Raw genomic sequence first — 14,819 nt, 5'->3', positions numbered from 1 at the left:
ATTCATTAGTCACTTCTGAGTAATACTAGATGATAATAAGGCACTTATTGTCCTGTGGCAGGCAGAGATGTAGCTGTTATTCTGTTCTGAATGGACTCAGATCCCACCAATTATACTAGTGTCCCAAGAATGACTTCTCATCAATCAAACTTTTACTCCATAAATGTATTTTGTTGCTTTGAGCAGGATGACAATCAGTGTTAAAGTTTCAACAAAAATCTTATGTTTTGTATGACAAATCCTAAGGTGAACCCGAAGTGATGGAAGAGTGTGAAAGTGCAACAATTTTCACAGGAGTGTCAGATGTCTTGATACAAGACAAGTGAGAATTTAGATGGCTTATAGCAGAACAATAGGCCAATCCTTCTGGGGGTTGTTCATTACTGTGTCTTCTGTAGTTTGTGAGGCCCTGGGATGCTGTTCTGGCTCATACACAAGCCTGTCCAGGGGCTTGCTAGAGGCAATATTTAAGGTGAACTCACTTTATCACTACAATAAATGGATAAACCTTCAAGGAGGTACAGGGTTTTATAAGGCCATGGTAAACCCTGGCTCAGTTTGATTGTGTAGAAAAAGTTGAGCATAGCTGAACAGAACTCATATATTAAGTTTTGTAAATGTTCTTCAACTTTTTTCTGCTTTACCAAAATGATCAACAAATTCTAACCATGTACCAGGTAAGGCAAGGTATTCAGATATGTAAATGTAAAAAGGAATAAATGTCACAAGTGAATGATTGTCTGCTCTGTGGCTCTTTAAATGTCAAAAAATATTATGAACTAGCAAAAAATATGGCAAAAAACCCAAAAAAGGCTTTTAGAGGTAACTTAAGCTGCTTGTTTCTGAGAGTTCACAGCTCGCAATGATTAAATCTTTCTGTTTATTTTATTCACCTAATTGCACACACGGCAAGTTTTGTATTTTTTTGTATTAGTGACAATATTGCTTTTACATCTACTTTTACTACTTCTCACCAAGCTGCATTTTTTTTTCATATGTGTGTTTACAAAAAGCTGCTGGCAGGTTACATAGAAAAATGTCAGCCACACTAGAGTGCCATTTATCAGATCTGAAGGGCAGATTTCCCATATTTTCCGAGACAAGGTTACACTATTTTACTTATCGATCATAACATACTGGCATTTTCCATGTTTGAGAAAGTTAATGATGGCAAAGGAAGAATAGATTATGTTGACTGCCTCATGAATAAAAGCAGAAATACATTACATTGCTTTACTTCGCTACAACTATAGTGGATGAATAGCATTTGGGTAGCAGAGAGCAGTCCTATGGTTGTCAGGTGTGTCACTTTAGCATGAGCCGGGAAAGCTCATTTCACAGTGCTCCGAGGCCTCTCTTTGATTTGTAAATCACCTCCTCTGAGAAGCCATTCAGTCAATTTTAAAATCAAACTCATACTTGCCCCAGATGCTGCTGTCATGTTGCTGTCGAAAAGCTGAACAGACAAGATGCACTTAGGCAAAACTGTTAAAAGGGGCCACAGCGACAAAAAGTTATACAGCTTAGAACAATGTGAAAAGTGGTAGTCTTAATGTTCTGTGAGTCTTGGGGTCATGCCAAAAGATTTAAACCTTTTTAATGGGGTGCTTTGGAATTTAAATGCCATGAGCTATTAATACTGTCATGTAAAAGTACAAGACAGTGCAAGAGAAAAGTCAGAATTGAGATCTGTGTTCTCTTGCTTCTAAGGCCTTTGCTTTGCTTTGCAAACTTTGATAAGTACTTGTTTTTTAATGCACAAATGTAATGTGTAAATAATATGTTTACACCCCAATGGTGTAAACATATTATGCAAATACAAAACAAAAAACTTTTGCAACAGAGTACATACATTATAGTAATAATGCATTAATTAGTCTTATGTAGTGCTTTTCCAAAGGATAAAATTCACTTTACAGTTTCATGCATTATTCATGCAGTCCATACTCAATGGTGATAAGATATTATTGTAGCCACAGCTGCCAATCAGCCCCTCCAAACACCACAAAAATTCACACCCCGTATTCATACTAGGCAATTTGGGTGAAGTGCCTTGCCTAAGGACACATCCTTTTCTACCAGCACCCCACTGTGTTTGCCTGATCAGCTAATCCCTTCAACATTCTGTTCGAATCAAGAAGAGTCATGAAAAACCTCTGTCCTAATTTGAGATTTAAATAGTTTTTTCCCTTTTCCCAGCCATGTTTGTTTAAAACACAAATGGAACATGTGTCCCTCTAATTGGTTAATCTGCCTGTCAGTCACACCCTATGAATTGAGGAGATAGGATGCAGGTCCAGATGCACTCATCCTCATAATGTTTTGTCAAAGCATGTGGTTCTGGCAGGGCAGGTAACACTGTGGCACCTGGTATTCACAGCAGTCTCCCATCAAAGTACTAACCAGGCCCAACCCTGCTTAGCTTATGAGATCAGGCTCTGGCCACAAAGGGCATATATTTTTCTCGACTACCTTATTTGTAATCCATATCCACAATATATTTGGAGTTACATTTCATTTGTGCATGCTTCAGTAATCCAGATCTCATTTTAGGTACAGACTGCTTCACCTTCCAGTGTGCCAGTAAATGCAGTCCTAGAGGCATTTAGAATGGAAAATGTCATGTCAGCTATGAGGTTTTTAGATCATACATGCATACATTACTTGAGCTACACTAGTATTTCAAAAAACAGACTTATGTATATATATATGTCCTTTCAAAGAACCTAAAAAATGAGCAGTAAGAGCAGAGCTCCATGGCCTGCCCTCTGCTCTGTGGGACAAATGAGTGTGTCCAGCTCCCTCAGGGGCTCAGGGCTCCCCTATCAGGCCAGAATTCTGACAGAAGTAACACCATGATTGGTTACTGTTTAGCTTAAGAAAATAGCTATGCCAACAAATGCCTTGAGTTGATCCATCAACTCCCAAAGCTTTAGAGTAACTATAGTAACAACCTGATGTTGCCTTGTAAACATTCACAGACTGTTTGCAAATTCATCAGTACTAGTTGCAGGACTTTCTTAATCTAAGAGACCAAGAGTCAAATGTAAGGGCAACTTAAAGCTTGGCGATGTTAAAGCTCAGTTACAGAGGTCAATATAGGCCTACACTCAGAGGTAACTTAGCATCTCAAAATTAGAGAAATGAAAATTGGTTAAGGCAGCTATGCATTTATGTGTACAACCAACAAATATTAGGCCTTGTGATACTGAAGTAGGGGTTCGAGTGAACAAAATCATAATTTCAAGAGGAAATACTTAATGCCTTAATCGATGAAACATGCATTATACAGTCATATTAGCAAACGGGGCCGAGTTGGGGTTGGTCCCTATCAACTCGTGATGGCCCGAGATATAATATAGCAGGAAATAATAGTGAAAAAAAGGTAGCAAAAAACATCCTGAGGGGTGGACCTGGCTCCCGGCCTATATAAATGCTGCTAATTACTACAGACTTTTGATTTGAAATATAGTACAAGCAATTAAGGACCTAAAAAAACCCAGTGTCATGGTTTGTGCTAAAGCCAGACAGATTTGATTCAAAAGACTGATCCATCACAGTCATCATAGTCTTTGCAATCTAATTTCACACGTCACCATGCAGATATCATTCTTATTAGCATCAGAGCATCTCCCCTTGAGTACTTCTGAAATCCATTTTAAAACACTACACACAATGCTTGGAAAAATTGCTTCCTATCATTTTGTTTCATCTCATGCTCCTTTGATACCCAAATATTCAACTGAGCCACTTTACAAAATTACACCGCAAAATTCAAAAGACAAGAGGTCCAATCAGGCCAATCTAGACAAAATGTAAAATGTCAGACTTGACCTTTGAAAGCATAGAGAGCTCTCGTCATTTTCAGATTATGGTATTCTCTAGACTTAGAATAGTAAGTATTTGGCTTTTATCACTGACGTGTTGGTTAATAGGCTGTGTAATTCAAAAATAGATGTCTGATTGTGTCGAACCCTTCAGGAAAGGTCAGTTATAGATAAAGAAAGAGTGCTATTCTTAGCAGAATATAATTAATGTGATATAGAGACTGTAATGTGATGAACAGTAAAAGCAAGATTGTCATATTTATTGAGTAGGTGTAGTTATAGTTTTTCTATGAAAGAAAAAAAAAAAAAAAATATATATATATATATATATATATATATATATATATATATGTAGTGTAGCTATTCTAGTTCTAGATTTTAGATAATTATAATAAATTACATTACTATGCTAACATATAAGTTTGCTGATTATTTTTAACATTCAGGTGCAAAATGGCCTATTTGGTTAACCCAGTTCAGTTTAACCCAGTTTATCTTTTTTATTTTTTATTTAAACCACTGGTACCATGTTTCATAAGCAATATTTACACAACCAACCAGACATCCAGAATGTGCAGGCATAGTGAAATCTGGAGGGAGACGCTTGACTCTGCTCGCATTAAATCCTGTTCAGTCTCATTCTCCCAACTGCACACAACACTGAACCTCAGTCTAGTCATATTACACACAGGCGCTGTCTATATCTCCCACTGTCTGCGCTATAATAGGGTTGTGGCCAAATTCACTTTGAGGAGCTGTGTGAAAATCCTATTTACTCATAATAGTATAAATCACATACAGACACCTGCTACAAAGACAAATTGACCAACAAAATGTACAGTTATGACCACATTATATATCCCTGCTAAATTAAACTAGGCTATCCTTTTTAATGCAAGAATGATGGAATTTGGTAGTCAGGGGTTTTCTGTAGGGCCTTCTATAATAATTATGACGGGGTATTATAGTGTAATTGATCCCTGGAGGGAGAAATTCATTTTTATGTCCCCACAGCCTGGCCAGTGAGGTGTGAGCCTGTGACAGAACTTCACCTCAGGGGCTAGAGAGAATTTAGTGGCTGCTTCAGGACACTTCACACTGGTCTAGAACAAGAACTTAACTTAATCACATGAGCCTGGTCTAAACTTGCCCTCCAAAAGAGTAATATCTTTATGACTGAAATGTTATCTTAAAACTCAAGTCATTTTAGTTCTGGACCAGTGGGCTTCTTCTAATATGAATGATCCTCTGCAGCTCCAGTCTTTATCTATAGACAATTTTATTTGTAACACAATTTTATTATGCTGTGCACCCTTTTGGGTTAGTCCATATGCACAGTAATAGAAGGATTACTCTTGTGGGTTTCTAAATTATTTGCCTGGATGAATAGGCTAGGACTAGTAGGCCTGTTGCGAACCTACTGTAGTTGGAAATCTTGTGGTACTTGGTAAAAAAAATATTTAGTTAGGCAATATTTGGTGTTTGCATGTTGTGATTTTCTATTTCATGTGTCTTCCAATACAAACTGCAGTTAAAATAGGGAAAACATTAATTTGTCAACTGCTTAAGACATCATGTAGATATTCATTTCTGCAGTGTGTTTTCTGTGCTGATGAATTGTATTCCTATGGAAAACACAAGCTGAGAAAAGAGATCAAAAGCTCATTTTTAAAATTGGACATATTTTAATTTCCATTAAAAGTTTAAAAGTTTGTGATTCCCCTGTGATTCCGTCCATTTTCAAGCCACTCAGGGGTCTAAGAACATCTCTGCATGTATTTGATGGAATGAGGAGAAAACAGTAGAGGCTTGTTTGAATTAATCATTTGAAATATACACAAAGGTGGCACTGATATTTATATGTGATAGTTATATCACCTCCCCTCCTTGTTGACTTTTTTATATTTTGATTCTTTCACCACAGTTTGCAAGTTGACAAGTTGAGAACAAGCTTTGTTGGTCTGTACATTAGATTAATGGTCAGCAGCCAGACAATATGTGGATATTATTGAACAGTGGTTGTTCTGTTAAGTGCATAAAAATTCAAAGCTTGGGCAGCAAGAGGAGTTTCTTTATAAACCAGATGCGGTTGCACATCACAGGTCATCTTATAAACCTATCACGCTGTTCTGGGTTCTCAGAACAAGACTCAAAAGTATTGTATCTATGTATATATTTTAGTTCAGGGGAAAAAAATCTTCATTGGTTGAGCAACTAAACTTAAGTTGAAGCTAGCTGGAGAAGCAGTAGCTCAATTGGTATTTGTTCAAACCCACTTCCCACCGGTGAATACCCTTGTTTTGTTACTGGGCTGTGATAGAAATGTGATTATTTACTATTTAATAGATTTATAAGCTCAATTTTGCTGTGAACATACATAATCTTATCTATGTTGGGAATATTGTGGTGTATTTGACCCATCCAGAATCCAGGGCAATATAGGAAAGCCTGTGAGGAGATCAGGGCAATTAGATACCCAGCCTCATGTAAGTCTATATGTCTGTGTGTACATGTAGGTAAGACTGTGACTGAGTGTGGGTTGTGATGATTGTGTGAGTTCAAGCAGCTGTGGGGTAGGGTGGGATTGTTAGTAATGATTGTGAAGCACTTTGTGTTACATTTTTGTATGAAAAAAGCTTTATAAATATAGTCAATATGATAGGAAGGGCAGCATCAAGGGATCTGTCTTCATTTTCAGGATAGTGGTCAGGAGAAAGAATTAAGAAGAATAAAGCTTATTACTGGCTTGTAAAAAATAGTATTACTGAGCAATTAACAGTGATCATTTCTTGAGCATATGCATGTTTTAGATGCAAATTACTTCTCTAAAAAAAGCCCATTACATACACATTGCAGTGGACTGCTCCTCAGGAAGAGTGGAAGAAGCAGTAGTGGATGCTATGTTTACATCAGCAAAGACACTCCCATGGGTGAATAGTTGTGAGGATTCAACCATTGCAGGCAAAAGTAAACATACACATCCAAAGATGTGATGTAAGATGTAAAGTGCTATAGTCATAAAACTGCAATTCAAGAGGTGATTTCACCGAACTATTTTGCAGGTAATTTGTTTTTTGCTACATCATCCTAATATTTTCAAATATAATATTAGGACACTGAAAGAGGTCTGAAGAGGTGTGCTGTGAAGACAAGGAGAAGAGCCTTAAATTACATTTTGTCCATAACTGAAATGAATCCAAAAATGAGAACCTGTCGCTTACAAAGTGTCATGTTTCATAAAGGTAAATTAAATTCAACGTATGTAATGAGTGGGGCAGCAATTGACTTAATTAAAGACACTTGATGGAGAGAAATGTAATTTCAGAGCAACTTCACCAAGATGATGTGATTTGACAGATAATAACGTGTTCACTATGTCAAAATGGCAGGCTGCTGTGTCAGTCTAATAAGTTATTTTAATAACAAAAATGGGCAGGCAATAATTTGTATATTTGATGAATAGATACATATGTATCTATATCAGAGTTTAGCTGTTATCTTAATTAATGAATCTTGGTTAAATAATTACTTTTTAAAGATGATACAGAGGTAAATCATAAAAGTTAAGAAAATAAAATACTCTACTGTAATTGTGTTTGAACATGGTATTTTATTGCTGATGTAATATAAGCAAAAAATTATGCTAATTCTAGTATTTTAAATAACGATACAGAACAACTTAACAATACAAAAAATAAGGCATGTTCACTTTGAGTCAGGCAATATTACTTTTCCTCATGTAAATGCTTTCCAATACAAAAAATATGGAAGGCCTTCATTGAAACCAAGACAAATAAAGAAATGTTACTTACAAATGTAGATAAACGTATGTTTGCTGTACACTCATTCAAGTGAAGCAGTGTTAAAGTGCAGTATGGTGTTTGCAGGACAACCATGTCTTGTAGCTGAGAGTGGTTCTAAGGAGAGCCCCCGTGAGGCCCCTGTTCAGAGCGCACAAACTCCCAGGGGCCCACTCTGGTCCTGGCCCTGCCTCTGCTCTCCGGAGGTTAAACAATGCTGCAGCCTGCCGCTCATGTGCAAAGAGAGAGGAGAGGAGACGAGTGCTCTACCGTCACACAGCAGCTGTTGAGGGAGTGGGGGACTGAAAGCAACAACAACTGTACAGTCTAATGATTGATAGAGTCAGTGAGACTAGAGAGTAGAGAGAGAGAAAAAAGAAAGGGGTGGATGAAAAAGACTACACTGCAAAAAACATAAGAGTTAAAGAGCATTAATCTGTTTTTGTTTATATTTTTTACTTGAATCAAATTGAAATATTTGACTTACATGATTGATTTCATTATTTTATTGGTTTTCATTTAAGTGCGGCTTAAATTTTGCAATATACAAGCAATTATAATATTCTAGAAATCAGAAACATACAGCAAGTCTTCAAAATCAATATATATTAAAAAAAATACTCAATATAGAATTACTCAAATAAAGAAAAAATATTTTGAATCAAAATAAATTACATATGTATTTAATTTCAGTAGATAAACATTCACATGGGTTTTGTCAGAGCAGTGCTGGCAAACATGAGGTTAACAATACAATTTTATGGATCGCTTCAAAATCATCAAAATGCACAAAGTCAACAATAAATTCATCCAAGCCTTCAGCCAAGCCAAAGTCTCATTTGGCACATTTTGTGGGCCCCAAACCGTAGTGTGTCACAAAATCAATCAGACAATGCTCACAATAGAACTGTGCATCTTCTACTCTGGTCTAATCATTTTTAGAAGTGCAAAAATGCATCTTTTGTCTGTGCACTGACAAATAAGCCATGGGTGAGTGCAGAGTTAAATACGCCTAAACCAAAGAATGCATGTCAGAAGCCCGTTAAGAGGATTGAGGGTCTTGTTAGTTCAATATTGGCATGTTTGTAGTGACATACATGACCAGAGAAAATACATCTACAAAGTCAGGCTCTGCAAGAAAAACTCATTAAATTTCTCCACAGTTTACGGCTTGAACAAAAGACCATGCAGTGAGAGCTGTATTGAACCAAACGGAAGAGATTCCATGTAGCCACTAACACAGCAGATCACAATAATACTTTATTTAACTGCACCCCTACGTCTACTCATATTTCATGTTTCAGAGACCATTGATATGTGAGATGGAGCCTGTGTTTTATGGTGTGGGTCCAGCAGTCATGGACTGAACTAAGGGCCATTATTCCTGCATTGATTGTCCATCGGAGAAGGCTTTGTACTGGTCACGAAAGGGAAGTTCATTAGCATGCACATACTCACTGTGGCATTTTGCCAGAGTGACAAAACGGCTATCCTCAAATGTGCAGGGAATGCTAAGATTCAGTTAGTTAGTATGCTGCAGTCGTCTCTCATCATTTCAATTTACCAAAGAATACATGCTCAAGCAAAGAGCACTATCTACTCAGGATTTAGAAGAAGTTGCACATGGTAAAATAAAATGAAAAAAATATATATGTTTTTCATATGAATCATAAAATATGAAACAGTGTTTATAATTCATTTTGTAGTGAATATAATTTGTAATAACATCTGTCTTTACAGGTGGCCTGTGCATCTCACAGTCATTAAAAATACCACGTGAACCCAAATTGAATGAGTTTGACAAGATCATCCGCCGACTTAGTGAGAATCCCAATGCCAGAGTTGTCATAATCTTTGCCAATGAGGACGACATCAGGTATGCAACACATCATCTTACATTACTTTACATGAACAAAATATTATGCAAGAATGAGAAAACAATTTATTGCCATTTTTAGTGAACAAAATTCACACAAACTAGGAATGTGCTTCACTGTTTTTGTGCAAAGAGGAATATTAAAATGGTCAAGAAAATATGGTGCTATGCATATTTATTAAAATATAACTATTCAAACCAGACTGAAGTGCACATGGTCATTATGTCCTTGGGCAAGACACTTCATACATTCTGTCCACTGTGGAAATAGTTCACGGCCAAGAACTTATAATATTTGGTGCTGTTATCATTGCTATACCAACTAGTCTCATTCAGTCTCCAGTCCAGTGTAATAACCAAAGTTCCTCATATATGCGGATTTAAAGTCATAAGGCTTAACATTTATTATAAAGGTCGAACAAGGTCTTTCCCTCTGGTCTTCTTTACAGCTGACATTAAAATGTCAAAAATTTCCCCAGTGGATGTCTCCAAAGAATCTCAGCACCCAAATGTTGCTTAGGAGTGGCATTTAGAGCCAATTAAAATTAAAATGGCAGACCAAACATAGTGTTCTTGTGATAAATATGACTTCAATTTAATGTGAAATGTACCTATTATAGAGAAGGTCATGGGGTTATGTTTTAATCTTGTTTCCTTATAGCTGATGCCTTCTTGCCTTGATGGGAAAAACTGCTACAGCAAACCACTCAGTGCCTGTTTTTAAACACCGACACACTATGCATTGTTGCAACTCATTATCTCCCATTAAGACTCTGGTCCAAATTAAGAACAAATTAATTAGCTGAAGATCTGAACAGCAGACACAGAGCTGCACTGCTGTGCCCCAGCAGAGAGCCAAGTTGCCCAGGCAACAGTGAGACGGACAGGCACTGGGCAGTCTCCTGACGATGACCAGGCCAAAGCCCCATTGCTCATTGACTTAATCCGGCCCTGATAACGCCTAATAGTCTGGATATATAGTAATTACAGAAAGCCAGGGGGGATTTTCATACTCTATGCCTGCTCTATCCTTGAACCCTGTCAGAGTGAGATGAGTGCAATTGCTTGGGGTTCAAGTAAATGTAAAGATACAAGTGCAAGAGGTTTATAATGTTGCTGTTACATTGTCTATTTTATTGTATATATAATAGGAGATAATCATCTTGAATAATGATTTGTATTGTGAAGTTACTGATTTAACATTTATATTTCTTGAGGTTTCCATAAACATTATGGCTCATTAATTTATTTGCTAATAACACTCATATTTTTACAAGTAAAAAGTAGGTAATAAAAAGGTAAGAAATTAAAATGATCAATTCAAAGAAAAGTCGGTAAAAAGTATAAAATTATTTCTAAGATAAACATAAAATAACTATTAATCCTTAAGAAAATGTTTGAGGTTGAGGAAAAATGTCCTAGAAAAGGCCAAAGTTCTTAAGAGTCCAAAAGCAGGGATGGCTTTTTGTTATAAATTTTATGCACCTGTATAAGGGCAACAATGGCAATATGTGCCGTAACCTACTTTTGAGCCCTATGTGTGCATGTGAAAATATACTTTGTCTTTATCTCAAGGCGACTACTGCAAGCTGCAAAGAAGGCCAATCAGACGGGTCATTTCATCTGGGTCGGTTCAGACAGCTGGGGTTCCAAAATTGCCCCCATCCTGAACCAAGAGGAAATGGCAGAAGGTGCTGTTACGATCCTGCCCAAGCGCCAGTCCATCAAAGGTATCATTATTAAATTAAGAAGGCAGTACAATAATGAAATATATTAATTCACTGTCAATGTATAGATTGTAATAACAGTAATTATAATTTCCTCTTACAAGCTTTTGTAACCTAATAAATATGGCTGTGGCTTTGGGAAATGTAAAAGAAAACGAAAAAAATAGAGCTTTTGTGAAACCCACTATGTTTAGGTGCCATTAGCCAATATCATATAACTCAATTACCTTTAAAAGCTAACAGGGAACACAGCACTTTGCTTTTTGTCTAGTGTTACAATAATAACCAATGTAATCCAATATGGTGAAATGTTGAATGAAAATATGTTATTTCATGCAGGTTTTGACAGATATTTCATCAGCCGCACACTCGAAAACAATCGGCGAAATATCTGGTTTGCTGAGTTTTGGGAGAACAACTTTCAGTGCAAGCTAAGTCGACATGCTGTGAAGAAAGGATCAGGAATCAAGAAATGCACAAGTGAGTGTGGTTCAAAGGGCTGGAGGAAATCTTGTTCAATACAAAGAACTCATCACACTATATTGATTGACTGGTGTATACAGAGCATTAAGTTAATCTATTTGTCATTTGGGAAATAACAGTCACACTTTTCTCATTTAAGTATAATGATGATGGGTAATTGAATTTGAACCCATTGTTTTCTTTGCAATGAAACAAATACCTCCATTAGGGGTAGGTTAGCTGGTTCAATTTGAAGTGGGTATAACAATTGCAGTCACAAAAGTGTAAAGAGGAAGCGCATGCGCCAAATAAGAATCAATGGTAAATCCAATCAGTCCATTAAAAAGCGGCTTTCAGGTCATATAATCAGGGCTCTACAGGCCAGGCTTTCATCCAGCTGGGCACTTAAACATAGGCAGAAAACTTGTCCACACTGGAATGTCTGTTCCAGTGTGTATCAACTCTAAAAACAATATGTTCATAGGGCATGTATTTATTTTGTGAATTAACAAAACAAAACAAAAAACTGAGAACTCTTAGTAATATAACAAATACAGTGAATACCTGAGGAGACACCATATTCATATTCTAGAATAAATAATGCACTCAGATGGGAAGCAATAATTCTATATCAAATTTATATATTTTTATTATATAGCAACATTGTATCAGGTCAAAAGTCAGCATGTTCCCAGTACATGTCTTTATCTACTCCATCTCAATATTATACACATACAGACAGTTGTGATCTCCTCTCAAAGATGGCAATTCCAAGCATGCACTGAAGTCTTATGTCAAATGCCTGTGCATTATAACAGCTTCACACCAGAACAACTTCACGTGTTTGACTCCGGAGCTGGGGAAACAACGCACTGAGTGCTGTTGTACAATTTAAATTCAGTCTGCTTCCCACTCCTCTTGTAGCGGCTGCCCTAAAGGCCAAGGTTTCCCATGTAGCGGTATCTCTATTGTAGCTCCAAACAACAGGTCACTTCACTTCACTGCTAATGTGCACAGTGAACAGCTGCTGTGCACTGCTCCTATACAGACATATGCTAGACATTTTTTTTTTTTTTCAAATTTTATAATAACGACTCCTACTAGAACATTTACTAAATAACTATACCAACCATAATTTGACTTTCTACTTGAATTAAGCTAATATAAACATTATTTGGTTACTATACAACATTTCTGTCCATAGATATCAAATAAAGCAGAGTAGACTATTAAAATACTTATGAATGATCAAGATCGTTTAAAAAAAAAAGGCACCAAACCATAAAAAACACACATACACACAATTTAATGCTGAATAAATTACATGCAAACCATGTGTTCTATTTTTATTGCTGTACTCAAATAAAATACTTATAAATTAAAAAATTAATCATGACTGTTACGTGCCACGGGAGCCTAGGGGGTGACACGGTAACTGAAAAAGAGGTTAAAATGAACCGGGTGTGGAACAAAACGGGAAGCGTGGTGAGGTGAAAAAAAAGAAGATATTTATTACAAAAACGTAGATAGAGATAACACAAAAATAAACAACTAAAGATCGCTGCAGCAGAGGACCCACTCGTCACACTTCTCGGGTTGGCTCCGGCTTTTATACCCCCGCTGATTAGTCGGACCAGGTGAGGCAGATCAGCGGGGCGGATCCGGGGTGGGTGGAACTGAGGTGGGGTGAGGCAAGGAAAAAAAACAACGAGGACAGCATCCGTCACAATGACATTATATAAAATCCTGCTTAACTATATAAATACATTCACTGTGAGAGCTGTAGCTGTAACACATTACAGCACTATCTAAAACAACACCAAATTAATTACATAGACCATTCATTTTACTGTGGGCCTTGTCTTGTCAATGGGTCAGGTGTGTAGCGCAGATCACATAGCAGGACTGTGCCACTCTGCTGTTCTGCATTAGTACAGCCATGAGTCATCAGGTGCAGCAGAGGAGCAGCTCCCAGATGAAGGCTTAAATGTCTGACATTCCAAGCACAAATTAAGGACTATGTGCAACAAATACAACATATTTCTACTTATTTGAGAAGCAGCATTCAGTTTTGAGATTGGAAAAAGAAAAGAGACTTTGAAGAAATACAAAGATAGAACAACTTGAGTGATCAGAAGCAGATTTAACACATCTTCAAGCAACAAGGGCATCAGCATGCGATGTATTTTTTTTTGGTTGTTTTTGTTTTGTTTTGTTTTTTTCTCATAGCTACATGTAGAAAAGAATCATATACTACACAATTTACCACCTTCTACTGGCCTTAAAAGTATGTCTAAGAAAATAGACCTTGCATGACATGTTAAATAAGGTGCTTGATGAAGCCAATGCACAGGGAGGCAGTAGACAGGATCTGAACTTGCAAAGTCAACACTGTATGGCTGTCATAATCGCGGATGAAATATGCAGTGAGACAGTGGGTGTAGTGTATGCATGTAGTGATGAGACAGGTAGGAGCAATAAAAAGCCCCTGACAGCTATGTGACTATCTTTGCTATCTTTACTTTCGCCTGCAGCCAGTTGGCAGAGTACATAGCCCTACATAGTCAAAGCTTTATCATGGACCCTGAACTGCTTTCTTCAAGTAAACAACAAATCCACTAGATAACAATAATACAAACATGAACAGGTCCTGTGTTTGGCTCTTGGGTCTTCCTGAGCAACTGCCAACAAAACACTCTTTGTAGCATGATCAGATAGCACAGATTTGAGATCAAGATACAAAAAAGATATGATCTGGAATTACTGATTGAGCAAAGGTTAGTAGGGCAATCTTAAATATAAATATACAAATGAATGAATTAATTAATTATGGAAATTCACAAGTAATAGTTTCAGCACATAGGAGTTGTATACTTATATAACTAAGGAGCAAAAAACAAATTTTCCAATGTAATTCCTATAATTAATAAATAGTTTAACACTATTTTGTAGGCAGTGTTAAAGTAACAAAAATAATTACTTTAGTTCTGTCTTTTTTTTTTTTTTTTTAACCTTGGTTTCAGACAGTCCGTTTTCATTTCTGTATGGCATCTTCAGTTCAACCTACTTTTCCATTTTGACCAATTTTCTCACAACTTTATTGTTTAGAGTTCAAATGATGTTGTGA

General features: G+C 36.7%; 1 protein-coding gene across 1 annotated transcript in view; it reads left to right on the top strand.

The window, feature by feature from the left end:
* grm4 (glutamate receptor, metabotropic 4) overlaps window positions 1-14,819 on the top strand; it is an 83,705-nt gene that overhangs the window by 59,303 nt on the left and 9,583 nt on the right. Inside the window, exons 3-5 of the mRNA XM_020929526.2 lie at window positions 9,368-9,503; window positions 11,079-11,233; window positions 11,570-11,710. Coding sequence (XP_020785185.2) covers window positions 9,368-9,503; window positions 11,079-11,233; window positions 11,570-11,710 — 432 coding nt within the window. The remainder of the gene's footprint in view (window positions 1-9,367; window positions 9,504-11,078; window positions 11,234-11,569; window positions 11,711-14,819) is intronic.

Source organism: Boleophthalmus pectinirostris, unplaced genomic scaffold (genome assembly GCF_026225935.1).
Source record: "Boleophthalmus pectinirostris isolate CB_2022bp ecotype Guang Dong unplaced genomic scaffold, ASM2622593v1 HiC_scaffold_8, whole genome shotgun sequence".
NCBI lineage: Eukaryota > Metazoa > Chordata > Actinopteri > Gobiiformes > Gobiidae > Boleophthalmus > Boleophthalmus pectinirostris.
This window is presented reverse-complemented; position numbering and strand designations above follow the sequence as displayed.